Raw genomic sequence first — 16,010 nt, 5'->3', positions numbered from 1 at the left:
TTCATGAAGTCTTCTGCGGACAGTGGGCATTGACAAATCCACACCTGACTCCTGAAGAATGTTTCTGATCTGTCGGACAGGTGTTTGGGGATTTTTCTTTATTATAAAGAGAATTCTTCTGTCATCAGCTGTGGAGGTCGTCCTTGGCCTGCCAGTCCCTTTGCGATTAGTAAGCTCACCAGTGCTCTCTTTCTTCTTAATGATGTTCCAAACAGTTGATTTTGTTAAGCCTAAGGTTTGGCTGATGTCTTCTAACAGTTTAATTCTTCTTTCTCAGTCTCATAATGGCTTCTTTGACTATGGTCCTCATGTTGATAAACAGCAATAAAAGTTTCCAAAGGTGATGGAAAGACTGGAGGAAAGATTATGGTGCCCTGAAATGGGGGTGGGGGGGGGGGGGGGGGGGGGGGGGGGTGGGGGACTATGTATAAACACAGCTGTAATTTCTACATGGTGAAACAAAATGTATAAAAATGGCCTTTATTAAAATCTGACAATGTGCACTTTAACCACGTGTGATTTTTTCCTATTACAAATCTCAAATTGTGGAGTACAGAGGCAAATAAATAAATGATGGGTCTTTGTCCCAAACATTATGGAGGGCACTGTACCACAGAAGCACAGACTGGAATAAAGCACTCAAGCCAGGTTTAGTGATAACTGGACATGTTTACCCAACAGTTTCAATTTTGTTGCTTCTCAAATTCAAACAGTGGGAGAACAACTTGTATATCAATATCACAAATTCCTATATTCTAGTAGCAGAATTACTGACCCATTCACCTGCCACATAATCTAAACATCAAAAATAAAATCATGTAGTTAGATGAGCAATAAGCCAGAAAAGTTGATGTCTAATGAATTAATTGATTTCACCTGGGATAGGCTTAAAGGGAGTAATGGAATAAGAAAAAAAGCATACTAGGTTTTGAATAACAGTCCTCGTTTCTGATCATAAGCAGTTCCTGATGCATTTTTTAGGATTTCCAATATGGAATAAGACTTTTCCCATTTTACAAATACAAATCTGAGTCTTTGGGTAATAATTTCACAGGACAAAGGTGCCAATTACCTGAATATTCTGATTTGTACATCATATTTTAGATGAGATTGAGTCTTGGTAAACTTTTTATAATGCAATTGAGCTGAAACAAACTATTTTTACATTACCGGAGAAAGATTTTCAGCAAACCTAATTCCAGAAGCAAATTACAAGTACAGCCTTATGAAAACATATGGTTCATATAAAAATGTATAACATATGCATATTGCCTGGAAAATGGCTGTTTCCGATACTAACTTGTAAATGACAATATAATGTCAAGGTCGAGAAAAGTAAAGTCTAACAAGGATCAACTCAGTCAGCACAATATGCATTTTAGATAAGGACAATTTGGGCACTTTTATCTGGTAGTTATTTGAAAGAGATTAGTCAAATACTTCCTAATGCAACTATTTATTCTTCTCGAATTAAGAGATTACCATCTGGCAATTTCATCCTGTTTTATTGATTTGTGTTATTAATTAGAGGACCTTAAACAGAATGAGAGCAAGAAAGACTTACAGCCCAGTCTTAGGTTATCAGACACTGGATAAATAATGAGAGAAAGATACGCGCAGCACTGCATTGTAAAAATATAAAAATTCAAGAACAATTCCTGACCGGCATTTCAGACTGAAATTGCTACACATCTATAATTTACTGAAAATTCTTCTAAAATAAATTGATCATATAATACTATAAAAAAGTAGATTTTTGATGCTTATTAATGACCATGATTTGGGCACTAAGGGTCCACAATTTCATAACTTGTTCATTAGACGCACATAGTCCACATTACGAGGCACATCTGTCGATATCCATTAAAAAGTGAAATCAAATGGTTTGGTTCATTTCCTTTCTTCAATGTTAGCTTAAAAATGCTTAAACAAAAATTATTTTAAATAACTGCATGTTTTATAACTGCTTCTCAACATTTTCAATCATCACTGATAATTCAAAACTGTAAAATGCCCGACAGCATAAATTTTCAGATGGGCACGAGGATAATCCAGGATTCTCAGAGACCACTCCGTTTTACGCCAAGACCTCGGCTGTGACACCTTTAGGACGTGGGGAACTGCACAGCTGCCAAAGATTGGTGCAGCTTTAATGACCCCATTGGAGATGAAAAGAAGCGTTTAAAATCATTAACCAATAATAGTTACTCATTGTTATGTTTCACGGTGATGAAGGGTCAAGTACTAGAGAACACAAGTTTAAGGTGACTGACCACAGCAGAGGTAACAAAAAGAATTTGTTCACCCAACGAGTTGGGACACGAATTTCACTGAATCTCAGGGTTATCGAAACAGTCAATAAAAGCTTTCAGAAATGAATTCAACAAATAATTGGTGAAATATATTGCAGGATTAAGTTTGGGGGAAGAGCCAGTGGGCTCTTCAGCAAACTCACTGCAGACTTATGAGAGACAAAAACTTATTTGCATTGCATAAAGTTGTACTTTAATTAACTAACACAAGCATGATAATCTAAACAGATCTGTGTTTCAAAGACAAATATTTCAATTTGGGGATATCATTAACTATGTTTTCATGCTTTTATTCATCGTGCCAACTAGTCAGAATCCAATTTTCAGTGTATAGTCCCAAAACCCACTGCAAGCCTTCTGAGAACCTTAAGGAAGCAACCATTGCAAGGCAAGATATCTTGGCATGCTGGTCTGCCACGGATGAGATGTCGTGATCAGGTCTAAACTGTGTCTTTACTTCTTGCAGAAAATAAAATTAGTTGATATTTTACATTTCATAGCTTGTGGATACATCCAGCAGCTGGACTGGCACATTATCTGTCTTGATTGTGATCAACTAACAAACTTAAAAAATATATTAATGTTGGATCTCCTAACATATGCATTTTATTTGTCACATTCAATCCAGTGAGCTTTTGGAAATGCCACAATTTTTCCATCCATTTTTCTTGAAAATTATCTGGGGTATTCTTAACTTTATAGTTTTGTAAACTAAGCTTTCAATCTGGTGAGTCTTCGAATTGCAATTGATATTTCATCACTTGGGTGGCGCAGTGGCAGAGGTGCAGCCTAACAGCGCCGGAAAACCAGGTCCCATTGGGACTACGGGTGCTGTCTGTTTGAAGTTTGTATGATTTCACTGTGACCACGCGGGTTTTCACTGGGTGCTCCGGTTTCCTCCCACATTCCAAAGACGTACAGGTTTGTAGGTTAATTAGTTCTGTAAATTGCCCCTGATGTATAGGATGCAAAACTGGGATAACATAAAACTTGGGGACGGCTGATTGTTTTCAGGCTGTATCTCACCAGCTAAACTATACCTCTATCCCCCTTGCAATGTATACAAACTCCATATGGAAACATCTTTTATTAACCTGGATTTACAATACATCATATAATTTAATTGTATTGATATCCACACCAAATAGCACGGTTATATTGCCAGAATGTAGTGGGAGCAAAGTGGGATTGATAAAAGGTACACAGTGGCAACTAATTAAATATCATAAAATATCAGAACACACCTGATAATATTTATCACTTGACAGCGGTCATTAATAATAACTCCTACATACACCTTTAAGGATCTCCATTGCACCATTAGTGTTTCGCTAAGTTTATATACTGTGATGAGTATTAATGCTCTAAAGAAAAAAAATCCTTCAGCACTCTACATTTTACTTCCATAATGCTCTAACTTCATCTTCTAAAATTGCTCCATTGCTGTCAATAATCACTAATCAGTAACCACCTGATTGCTATATGGTTTACAAATTAAGTTGAATTGCTGAGCATTTTATCCACGGAAGTGGACTTTGCACAAAATCTCCACACTGCCTATTAATATTTACTGAAATCCCAATGTGGAAAAAAGGCCACCTGCAGCAAAGGTGGAACTATCAACGTTTGTTATTCAATGAAGTCTGCTAAACTAGGGATCACCTTGGGGCGCCCCTTGGGATCAAGGATAACTTCAATTCCACTCCAGTTTTCTGCTTTCTGAAATGGCTAATAAGGCCAATATAAGAACAGCAGAGATCTCTGCCTGCCCGAAAACTGTGCTGGTCCATTGCTCGGAGGTGGTTCCCAATATATGTTTTGCAGCATCTCACCGTGAACATTTACTGCTGGAGGAATGTGCAGTGCAGAAGGGGCAGGTCAGTAGAGGATCATGGTCTTGTAGACATTATAGTCTATCCATCAGTGAACGAGTCATCATAGCTTTGAACTCATTCTCCAAGCAAGTGTGATGCAAATGTTATCTGCATTGCAATTTGACTGCTGAGGATTGGATGACCTTGGCTCTAGAGTGTAGTGTCCTAGGTTGAACATTTCTCATTAGTTCTAAGGATGAGTTCACTGCTGCAAGAATTGTTGGAGGCAAAGAGCAGCATTGCAGTGGAAAAAGCCCATTTGAACATTGCATGTTATCGGAGGTCTGCAAAGCTGCCCCTAAATGTTAGAACAGTCTAATATTCACGCCATACACAAGTGCTTTATATTTTAAAAATACATGGCTATGTAGTTATATTTTCCCATAATTGCAGTACTGACAGTTAAAGTGAATGTGACACCATCAGAAGGTTATACTAATCTGCTGAAATGCTGTTACTGCAAATAACTGTCAAGTGATTCATGAAAAGGTAGAATCCAACTGGATATAGCAGAGCACAGATAATTGACTATGTGACACTTGATACATCTGAAAGAACTGACATGCACTTTATACAGAAAAGGAAATAAACAATTATTGTCAACGCAGTATGGAATAACCAAGCTTTAATCAGCTCACGTCGACTTTAATGCTATTATACAGTACTGACTTCATAAAACAAAACAATGAGATAGATTTTGACAAGTGTTATACTTACACCACATACTTTAAAGAAAAATATAAGAATAAGTACAAGACCTTTGCAAAAGAAAAATGATATAATAAGAACATTTAAATGACATTTGGACAGGTACATGGATAGAAAAGGTTTAGAGATATGGGCAAAATACCGGCAAAGAAAAGACTAGCTTAGATGAGGCATCCTTGTCAGCATGCACATGTTGGGCCCAAGAGCCCGTTTCCATGCTGTATGACTCAATGTTTGAAGGAAAACTTTAGTTCATAACCTAAACTGTATACATTCAGCATGAAACATAGAAAATAGGTGCAGGAATAGGCCATTCGGCCCTTCGAGCCTGCACCGCCATTCAATATGATCATGGCTGATCATCCAACTCGGTATCCTTGAAGTCCTCTTTATCCTAGTTTGACCACATGGACAGAAACCTGTGTGAAATTCCTAGCCTACTTCAAAAGTGACTCAGGACTGCATTAAGATATTTCAGGGTCAGTAACATCCGCTTACATTCATAGAAACATAGAACATAGAAATTAGGTGCAGGAGTAGGCCATTCGGCCCTTCGAGCCTGCACCGCCATTCAATATGATCATGGCTGATCATCCAACTCAGTATCCCGTACCTGCCTTCTCTCCATACCCTCTGATCCCCTTAGCCACAAGGGCCACATCTAACTCCCTCTTAAATATAGCCAATGAACTGGCCTCGACTACCCTCTGTGGCAGGGAGTTCCAGAGATTCACCACTCTCTGTGTGAAAAAAGTTCTTCTCATCTCGGTTTTAAAGGATTTCCCCCTTATCCTTAAGCTGTGACCCCTTGTCCTGGACTTCCCCAACATCGGGAGCAATCTTTCTGCATCTAGCCTGTCCAACCCCTTAAGAATTTTGTAAGTTTCTATAAGATCCCCTCTCAATCTCCTAAATTCTAGAGAGTATAAACCAAGTCTATCCAGTCTTTCTTCATAAGACAGTCCTGACATCCCAGGAATCAGTCTGGTGAACCTTCTCTGCACTCCCTCTATGGCAATAATGTCCTTCCTCAGATTTGGAGACCAAAACTGTACGCAATACTCCAGGTGTGGTCTCACCAAGACCCTGTACAACTGCAGTAGAACCTCCCTGCTCCTATACTCAAATCCTTTTGCTATGAAAGCTAACATACCATTCGCTTTCTTCACTGCCTGCTGCACCTGCATGCCCACTTTCAATGACTGGTGTACCATGACACCCAGGTCTCGCTGCATCTCCCCTTTTCCTAGTCGGCCACCATTTAGATAATAGTCTGCTTTCCTGTTTTTGCCACCAAAATGGATAACCTCACATTTATCCACATTATACTGCATCTGCCAAACATTTGCCCACTCACCCAGCCTATCCAAGTCACCTTGCAGTCTCCTAGCATCCTCCTCACAGCTAACACTGCCCCCCAGCTTAGTGTCATCCGCAAACTTGGAGATATTGCCTTCAATTCCCTCATCCAGATCATTAATATATATTGTAAATAGCTGGGGTCCCAGCACTGAGCCTTGCGGTACCCCACTAGTCACTGCCTGCCATTGTGAAAAGGACCCGTTTACTCCTACTCTTTGCTTCCTGTTTGCCAGCCAGTTCTCTATCCACATCAATACTGAACCCCCAATGCCGTGTACTTTAAGTTTGTAAACTAATCTCTTATGTGGGACCTTGTCGAAAGCCTTCTGGAAGTCCAGATACACCACATCCACTGGTTCTCCCCTATCCACGCTACTAGTTACATCCTCGAAGAATTCATTTACATCTTAGCCCAGAAATAGGAGTTGGGCAATGTTTCTCCCAGTGGGGAAAATCCAGAACTCAGCCACAGTGCTTCAAAGTAACGGGTGGTCCATTTAAGACAAATACACAGAAGAATTTCTTCTCCAAGCTCATGAACCTATAATTTAAATAATTAAGGAAGGCGGGTTTTCTTCAAGGCATAGTTTAATTATTCATTTCAATGCAAAATCTGTAGTATAATTGAGATTTTATCTTAATGGGATGCCAAAACAACTGTGTGGCAATTGTATGAACTTCCATTTCCCTGTCAACTATGCAAAAAAATTTTCATTGGAATGCAACATAAAAAATTGCAAAGAGAAATGTTCTATTCCTGTTATATTGCATTAAAGAATAAAACATGAGAACTGGACCCAATTTATGTGTAGAATACACTTGCAGGGAATACATTGGACAAGCGAGGGCATTGAAAACTTAGTGCTGCTTTGACTGCACTGATTGGAATGTGTTCAGGGAAGCAACCACAAGCCTCGATGAATATACAGACACTGTGACATCCTATGTCAGCTTTTGTGAGGACAGTTGCATTCCCACTAGGACCCGGATCAGGTTCAACAACAACAAGTCTTGGTTTACAGCGGAACTCAGACAGTTGAGGCCAACTGGAGCAGGGATGCAGACCTCTACAGGCAGGCCAAGTACAAACTGAGAAGAGGAATCAGAGCTGCCAAGGAAAGGTACTCTGAGAGGTTGAGGAGCAAATTCTCAGTTAATGACTACTTCAGCGTGGAAGGGCTTGCAAGAAATCACCAGCTACAAGAGGGAAAGCCCCGCTCCTTGGACAATCGTCAGCTTTATTTTTAAATGTCTACTGTATATCGTGTTGTTACTTGCAAGCAAAGCACAAAAGCAAATTCCTTGTACGTATATATACTTGGCTAATAAAATGTATTCAATTCAATTCAATACTCGTAAAAGACTTCAATTTCTACCTTGAATCCCAGCAACGGTGGTCGGGAGCAACTTGTGACAAACTTCAGTAGTTTTCGTTTTTCATCATTTGTGAAATTTTCGACTACATTCCAGAATATTTTAATAACTGCATGGTCTGCTGTGTAGCCACCTACAAAGAGGGAAAAAACAGACAGTCACTCTTCAAATGGTCTTATGAAATTCTGATATATTGCACATTATTTTGATAATATCAGATTGCATATTAGAACATCCCTTCGACAATCTCAGTAAACATAACAGTCAATGACAGTCTTGAGGTTTTCTTCTGGAAATTGTCAAAACAAATCTCAAGACATTGTTTGTGAAATGAGCCGCTGCTGGAAAACAAAACTGCAGATGCCGGATTCTGAAACAAAAGCAGAAATGCTGGAGCAACTAGACATGTCTGCAACAGGGTAAACAGAGGTAGTCTTTGAATGGCAATGTTAAGTTGATGAATTAATATAATGTACAGTGTTTCCTACACACATCTTACCATAACCTAGACAAACAAATTACGTGGTTTTAAAAAACATGGACTATTTCGGCATGATGCAATTAGAGAATATAGGAACCAAAACAGTGATTTTCACAACTTATCTAGTCAGCAATTTTCATCCAATTGTATCTCCTATTATTACCCATACCTCGAGCATATATTTAAGCTGATCCTTGAGGGAAATCCATAACAATAAATATCACATAGTAGCAGAAAGGGAACATTTGAACGTCTGGCCATGATGCAACAGATTTATAGTTTCAAATCTGAAGCAAAATACTGATCCAAATAGTTATAGAAACAATTGGAGGTCGCAACCACAAGGCTCATGCTATATTTTTACTGTGGTATTCGTCTTAAGCACATGTAAAGAGAGATGATAAAACAGTCTATGCTCTAATTTATCGTATACAAGTTCAGGGTACCCACTGACATACAAATTTGGAAATTCCAGGAGATAGTCATAGTTTTACAGCATGGAAACAGGCCTTTCTGCCCAACTTGCCCACAGCAGCCAACGTGTTCCATCTACACTACTCCCACCTACCTGCTTTTGGCCTATATCCTTCTAAATCTGTCCTTTCTATGTACCTGTCCAAATGTTTCTTAAATGTTGCAAAAGTACATGCTTCACCTGCCTCCTCAACTTACCACCCTTTGCATTAAAATGTTACCCCTTACGTTTCTATTAAATCTTTCCTCCCTCACCATAAACTTATGTCCTCTGGTTATCAATTCTCCTACTCTGGCCAAGAGACTCTGTGGGTTCTCTGCCTCAGAGGGCGGTGGAGGCAGGTCCTCTGGATGCTTTCAAGCGAGAGCTAGATAGGGGTCTTAAAAATAGCGGAGTCAGTGGATATGGGAGAAGGCAGGAACGGGGTACTGATTGGGGATGATCAGCCATGATCACATTGAATGGCGGTGCTGGCTCGAAGGGCCAAATAGCCTACTCCTGCACCTATTGTCTACCCGATCTATCCTCTCATGATTTTGTACACATCTATAAGATCACCCCTCAATGACAAGCCTGTGATGGAACACACCGTTCTTCACTCTGCATGTTTAGTCAGATCAAGTCAAGTCAAGTCAAGTTTATTCATCACATACACATACGAGATGTGCAGTGAAATGAAAAGTGGCAATGCTCGCGGACTTTGTGCAAAAAGACAACCAAACAAACTATAAACACAATCATAAACACACACATATTCTTTTACATATTAAATATTGGAAGGAAAAACGTTCAGATGAGAGCAGAGCAGTTGCCGTTCCAGATTGAGATGCATTCCGTCAGGATACCTTCTGTGAAATCTTTTCAGATGTCTACCAAAGTTAGTTTGCTGAAGTGCTTGCATCAGTGTGAAAGGACTTGAAGCAGTTGCTCATGACATGGACGATAAGAAACCCAAAGCTGTCAACCATCTGTACAGCAGTTTCAATGATGAAGCCAGAGTTCAACTACCAGTCTCCACCACCCCCCTCCCCCACCACCGAGCTACCTTAGATCAGCAAATAACTCTTTCATTTTGCTGATGTTAAATGCTAAGCTGTGGTTCTGACACCATGATAAAGATTCTCAATCTCTTTCCTGGTACTCCTTTTTCAGCATTGTTGTTGACCTGGCCAAGAACAGTGTTATTATTAGCAAACTTAAAGGAGGAGTTGGTATTGTGCGGGTACGATATCCCGCCCTCTCATTCCAATGCTATATCCATGCATTTTCCTAAATTATTTATTTTTGACAAGGCCATCACTGATTGCCCACCCTGAACTTATACCAAATAAGATGCCGTGAACCTTCATCTTGAACCACTACAATCCTTTATCATTCATAGTAGTGGAGGGTTTGGGAACAGCTCTGTCCAAGAACGTAAGAAGCTGCAGAGAATCGTTCGTCCGTCCGTCCATCCATCCATCTAAACATAACTAAAATTCTGATCTTGTGCTCTTCCAGTTTGCGCATTTTTTCTATTTTTGCAAAAACGGTACGAGATAGCTCTACGATTTTTCGCCAGCTCACTCGCCGTACTCCTGTGCTGCGAGTGCAAAAGGTTTCGTTCTGATCGGTGGTATATTGATAAAATTAGCGATGTTTAAAAATCTTAAAAACCGCGCGTGCGCAGATCGATCTCCTCTCCTGCCAGTCAGCGCCGCGTGGATTGGTCTCTTCTGTCACTCTGCGGGATAGTCTGCCCCTTCCTGCGCCGTCGCGTCTTTACTGGAGCTAAAGATGGCCGGCGTAGGTCTCCAACTGAACACAATTTTTGGAGGGACCAGAAGTGGCACGGAGTCGGGAATGTTGCCAAACGGAAAGCGGAGACTCTGATCCTGGCGGAGGAGAATGACCAGTGACCAGTGCCCACTGTGGGTCCCCATCGCACCACCAGCTCCAGCCCCTTCCCCTCTGGTCCCCCTCGCTGGCTCCAGCCCCCCTCCCACGTGTTACCCCCCATGGCTCTTCCCGTCTTTTCTCTGAACTCTCTCCCCCCCCGCCCACACCACTCCCCCCACACACAACCCCGCCCACCCACCCCTCCCCCACACCCCTCCCCAACGGGTCCCACTTAGTCTAGTAAGAGATAAATTCCAAAGATGAAGTGATAGCGAATATCCTTAATATTGATGTTTCTGGGTAAAAACTAAAGTCACCCGGCATCAGGACCACACCAGATCATCATCTTAAAGGTAATTGGGGATGAGAAATAAATACAGGCCCTGCCAATGATGCCTTCATCCTGAAAATGGTTTATCACTCACTTACAGATTCCTCTCTAAATCCCACACCATCCAGACTTGGAAACATATTGCTGTTCTTCCATCACTGCTTGGCCTAAATCCTGGAACTCCCAAACCAATTGCACTATGGAAGTTCCTTCACCAGAAGGACTGCGGCAGTTTAAGGCAGCAGCTCACCATCACCTTACTATGGGCAATCAATTCGGACCTGTCAGCCGTATACAGAGCCCAAGTAAATGAAAGAGGAAAGGAACAGAACATTCAACCATTTGACCCTGTTCAAACAGTCTGAGTGATCTGCACTTATTATTTCATCGAGTTTCCAATTAAAAATGACAAAATGCCAGGTGATAATTGACTAAAAAATAAATTTGATCTCGTCCTAGCTTAATAAATATCAAGGTAGCCAAACATAACTAAAAACGGTGTTGAATTTTACATTAAAACAATATCTAAATTTGTCAAATTCACATGACACTACTTCAGTAATAATGCAGTTCTCAACCCTCAAGAGCATTAACACCAAGATTATTCAGAGCAGAAAAAAGGAAATTAATCAACGCTTTTCTACAGAATTTTGATTAATTAATTAGAAAAAGTTTAGTACTTTTTTTTGGAGAAGGCATTCTTTAAATTCTAACCGTACTAGAATTTCAAATTAAACATTTGCAAACAGGTATGGAATATTTATTTTTAAAAATGTGATGAGGCAATGGACCTGGTGATTCAGATTATAATATTCCATGTGTGAAACTTAAAAGAGTGATGCAAATAATTCTTCCAAATTTAATTTCTGCAGTTCAGAAAATCAGTAAGCTCAAATGCTAACTGAGGGAAGGTCATGTGAATTTAAGAAGGTCTATGAAGTGCCTTTAATTACAAATCAGATTAATGCATACAGATAACGTATTTCAAAGTCAGAATGGACATGTTCTTGTTACGAGATTTGTTTTAACAAGAAAAAAATAAAAGTAAAATTTACAACCAGAGTATGTTTCTGGACCTTCTATCACAAAATGGAAAACTGAAACCAGAAACTATTAGTATCAGATAAATAGATGCTACTTTTCATCAGATTAAAGGATCTTGACATTTTCGACTATGCTAACCATCTCAAAAAACAGGCACTGCAGTCACCAGTGAAAATGCTGTTTCACTGAATGCTATGTCAACGAATTACTTGAACATCCCTCACTCATTTTCCTTCTTCATTCATCACACCAACACACAAAGTAGAAGTACATTGCACATTAATGATTAAAAACATTCTTGCAAACAAGACAAATTCTGTCCTTAGCTGACTAACAAACAAAACCTTCTCAGACGTGCCATAAAAAAGATTTCAAAATGGTTAGGCTGGTTATTTAAACCCTGACACTTAATCTATACACATCAATCAGAGGAAGGTTACTTGTAGTTTAATTTTCTGTTGAGGTAAGTGCATGATAATATAAAGGAATTAAAAATCCATCAGCAAATTACCCCACAGTCCAAATACAGAAACAAAATCTGCTTTGTAAAGCAAAATAACTGCAGATACTGTGAATCTGAAATAACTATAACAATGCTGGAAATACTCTACAGTTCAGGCATCAATTATTCAATACATTGCATTTTTTTTTTTTGTTAATTCAGTTTTTCTGAATCAGAATACAGACTCTCTACCCCTCCAACACCCCCTCCATCCACACTCATCTATACTGAATGCAAAAACCAAGTCAAGCACATCTTCATATTATTGTTGGAACTATATTATACATAATTAATGAAATGTGATCATTTGAAAATGAGTGCAGCTTCATAATTAACATTTTATTTGTATTCCGAATGTGACCAATACTGAAAACAAGATTTATCGGACACTCCCAATTTTCCACTTGATTATGAGGATTCATGATGACAATTTAACTATACAGGTGCACAACCTTTTATCCGAAAGCCTTGGGACCAGCCACTTCTCGGATTTCGGGATTTTTCGGTTTTCCGAACGGAAGGTTTTTAGCGTAGATTTTAACATGTGGCTCAGTGGTGGAGTGCTCGGCTCGATCCCGGCAGTTACCCGGTCAGGGCCGGCCTTTAGCCGATCGGACCTATTTCTCCCAATTGGGCCCCGCGCCTAAGGGGGTCCCGCTCTAGAGTAATCAAATCAATTGGAGCAAAGATCTTATAGCACAAGATGGTCCACTCCTGCGAAATACAATGAACTGATGCGTAGTCCCACCGGAGCGTAACCTCCGTCATTTCAGTAACCCCGACCCGACTTCAGTTATGCCTCTCGCAGCGTTACGGGGGAACAGTTTAGGTGTTGTTAAATGTTTTAAATGTTTTTTATCACTTCCTTTTTAAACGGCACATGCCTTGTAATTTTTAAACGGCACATGCTGCAGATGCTGATTAAACCGAAGACAGACACAAAAGGCTGGAGTAAATCAGCGGATCGGGCTGCATCTCTGATGAGGAATACGTGATAATAGGAGAAAATAGGTGATATTTCGGGTCGACTTTTTCAATAGCTGCCATGAGGGGAGAAGCGCTGGCACGAAGAGCGAGCGAAAGCGTGGACAGATGGACGAAAGCAACGTTCATAGAGCGGCGTTGGTAGACATTTCAGGTCGAGACCCTTCTTCAGACTGATAGTCAAGGGAAAGAGAAACGGGAGATATCAGCATATCTTCCATTCACTTGGCCTTAGTACCGTCCATAGCTATTGCTCCTTTTTCCCCTGAGTCAGTCAGAAGAGGGGTCTCGACCCGAAATGTCACCTACAAAGATCTTTGGTCACCTATTCCGACCTATGATCGTTGCTTTTGTCCGTTCTGTCCGCGCGTTCGCTCGCTCTTAGTGCCGGCGTTTCTCCCCTCAGACTCCGCCAAACAAACATACACACACACACACAGCATGTCCGGCAGATCGCTGCGGGCCGAGAGAGAGTAGAGAGGTAGAGGAGGAAGAAAGGGGTAGATGGGGAGGGGGGTGTGAGGGGGAATGGAGAAGGGGGAGTTGCCCTCACGCTCCCGGGGCAGCTCTCCCGTCCCTCTAGTCGCCGTGCTTCACGCACACAGCCCCGGCTCCCGCCCTCCCCCCTCTCTCCAGGAAGACGCGGTGAACAATACACGGAGGGCCGGGCCGGGGGTTGCAGCAACGTTTACAAACCTCGGACTCAGCTCACGCCCGGACCCAGGCATCCGTTCCCGCCGCTGGACCTCTCCCTCCCTCCCTTCCCTTCTTCTCTCCCTTCTCTCCTTCTCCCCTCAGACTCCGCCAAACAAACACACACACACACACACACACACAGCATGTCCGGCAGATCCTTCCTCTCTCTTTTCCCTTCCCTCCCCTCCCTTTGCCGAAACCCTTCCTCAGACTGATAGGGGGGACTGATAGGGCAGTCTGAGGAAGGGTTTCGGCCCGAAGCGTTACCTATTCCTTTCGCTCCATAGATGCTGCTGCACCCGCGGAGTTTCTCCAGCATTTTTGTGAATCCCTAGACCTAGTTCAGTGAGCGTCCACCGAGGGTCACACGGAGAGGTGACCGCGGAACCTCTCCGGGCGACCCTCGGTGGACGCTCACTGTACTAGGTCTAGGGATTCCTACTCTCCCGGGCAATATACTCTCCCTTTTTTCCAGGACCGAAAATGTCCGATTTTCGGAGCTTTTCGGTTTCCGGAATTTCGGATAAAAGGTTGTGCACCTGTATATGGTTCACTGTATTCCTTCATATATATGTTGCACTGTTGGTAATATCAACAACAAATTACTTTATTGTGTCTTACTCTCCAAGTGTTCCCAACCTTGTGCCCATCCCTAGGGAGAAAAATGCCCAGCCCACCATTCTCCTTTTTCTATAAATGCTCATGATTTGTGCATGACTATTGCCACATTGATCCAGAAAAATTTAGACCTCGTATTCATATAATCAGAAGTCCCATTCCACGAGTCCAAATTTGTGCAAATGTGGCTCACATATAATTCATTCAGAATACTGTCTAGTCGGACTGGACCAAATCAAGCACGACCAAGACTTACCCATACCAAGCTGAATATGCTCAGCAATCAAGGATCACCCAGAAAAAAAATACCACAGCCTTCTGTGCTGAGGGACGGCACAGTGTAGCATTGCTGCTTTACAGCGCCAGAGACCCAGGTTCGATCCTGACTACAGGTGCTATCTGCATGGAGTCTGTACATTCTCCTTGTGACTGCATTGGTTTTCTCTGGGTGCGCTAGTTTCCTCCCACATTCCAAAGACGTGCAGATTAATTTCCCTCTGTAAAGTGTCCTTAGTGTGTAGGATAGAAACATAGAAAATAGGTGCAGGAGTAGGACATTCGGCTCTTCGAGCCTGCACCGCCATTCAATATGATCATGGCTGATCATCCAACTCAGTAGTGCTAGTGTACAGGGTAATCGCAGGTGGGCACAGACTCAGTGGGCCGAAGGGCCTGTTTCCACGCTACATGTCCAAAGTCTAGCTTTAACAACTATCTTCCTCATCTCTCTTCTCTGCTACATATCTTGCTTGAAGAGGACATGGAGATGTGGAACCATGTGTCAGAGAACATGTAAAAATGTGCATTTGTTTGTCACGTGCCAGAGTTAGAGATTCTGGCAGGAGAAGACAATCCTCTATGGAGTGGGTAAAAACATTAGCTTGCATTGCTTATATCTTCCCAACAAGCATCTTCCATATAAATGCTTCAAGCACAAAGTTTTACAAAAACCATACATTTCTTTTTAGCGTCACATTTGCTTCTTTTATGCATCCCAGGTTTGATATTGTTTGATTCATTACAAACAATACAAAAATCAAGAACCCATGGACCACATTAAAAATAATTCATACCTGAATAGTTAGTGAAATTTTTCAGGTCCTCCAAGTCGATTGGTATTTGCGCTCCAGATATCAAAACCTAGTGGCAGGAAACAAAAAACGAAGGATTAGAGAATTGGTTTACAAACTTTCCAAATTTAATAGTGTTGTCATACTCATTAGGCTTTGCATTCTTTTGCAATTTTGAAGGAAAAACAATCGGTAATAATATACTGCAAACATTACATTACAGTGTAAATTTAATTCCATAATTCTCCTTTCTCCCTCTATTTCTTTTGTTATCATTTTAAGATATCCTGTCAACTCCAGG

The 16,010-nt window shown here is 41.1% G+C and overlaps 1 protein-coding gene across 4 annotated transcripts in view; it reads right to left on the bottom strand.

Annotated features, from left to right (window-relative positions):
- ube3c (ubiquitin protein ligase E3C) overlaps positions 1–16,010 on the bottom strand; it is a 144,072-nt gene that overhangs the window by 5,170 nt on the left and 122,892 nt on the right. For all 4 annotated transcript variants that reach the window (XM_033044432.1, XM_033044458.1, XM_033044441.1 and 1 more), the window contains 2 exons: positions 15,713–15,779; positions 7,633–7,763 (listed from right to left, as the gene is read on the bottom strand). In XM_033044432.1, coding sequence (XP_032900323.1) covers positions 7,633–7,763; positions 15,713–15,779 — 198 coding nt within the window. The remainder of the gene's footprint in view (positions 1–7,632; positions 7,764–15,712; positions 15,780–16,010) is intronic.

The sequence above is a fragment of the Amblyraja radiata genome, chromosome 2 (genome assembly GCF_010909765.2).
Source record: "Amblyraja radiata isolate CabotCenter1 chromosome 2, sAmbRad1.1.pri, whole genome shotgun sequence".
NCBI lineage: Eukaryota > Metazoa > Chordata > Chondrichthyes > Rajiformes > Rajidae > Amblyraja > Amblyraja radiata.
Note: the sequence above shows the minus strand (reverse complement) of the source record. Positions and strands in the feature narration are given on the sequence as shown.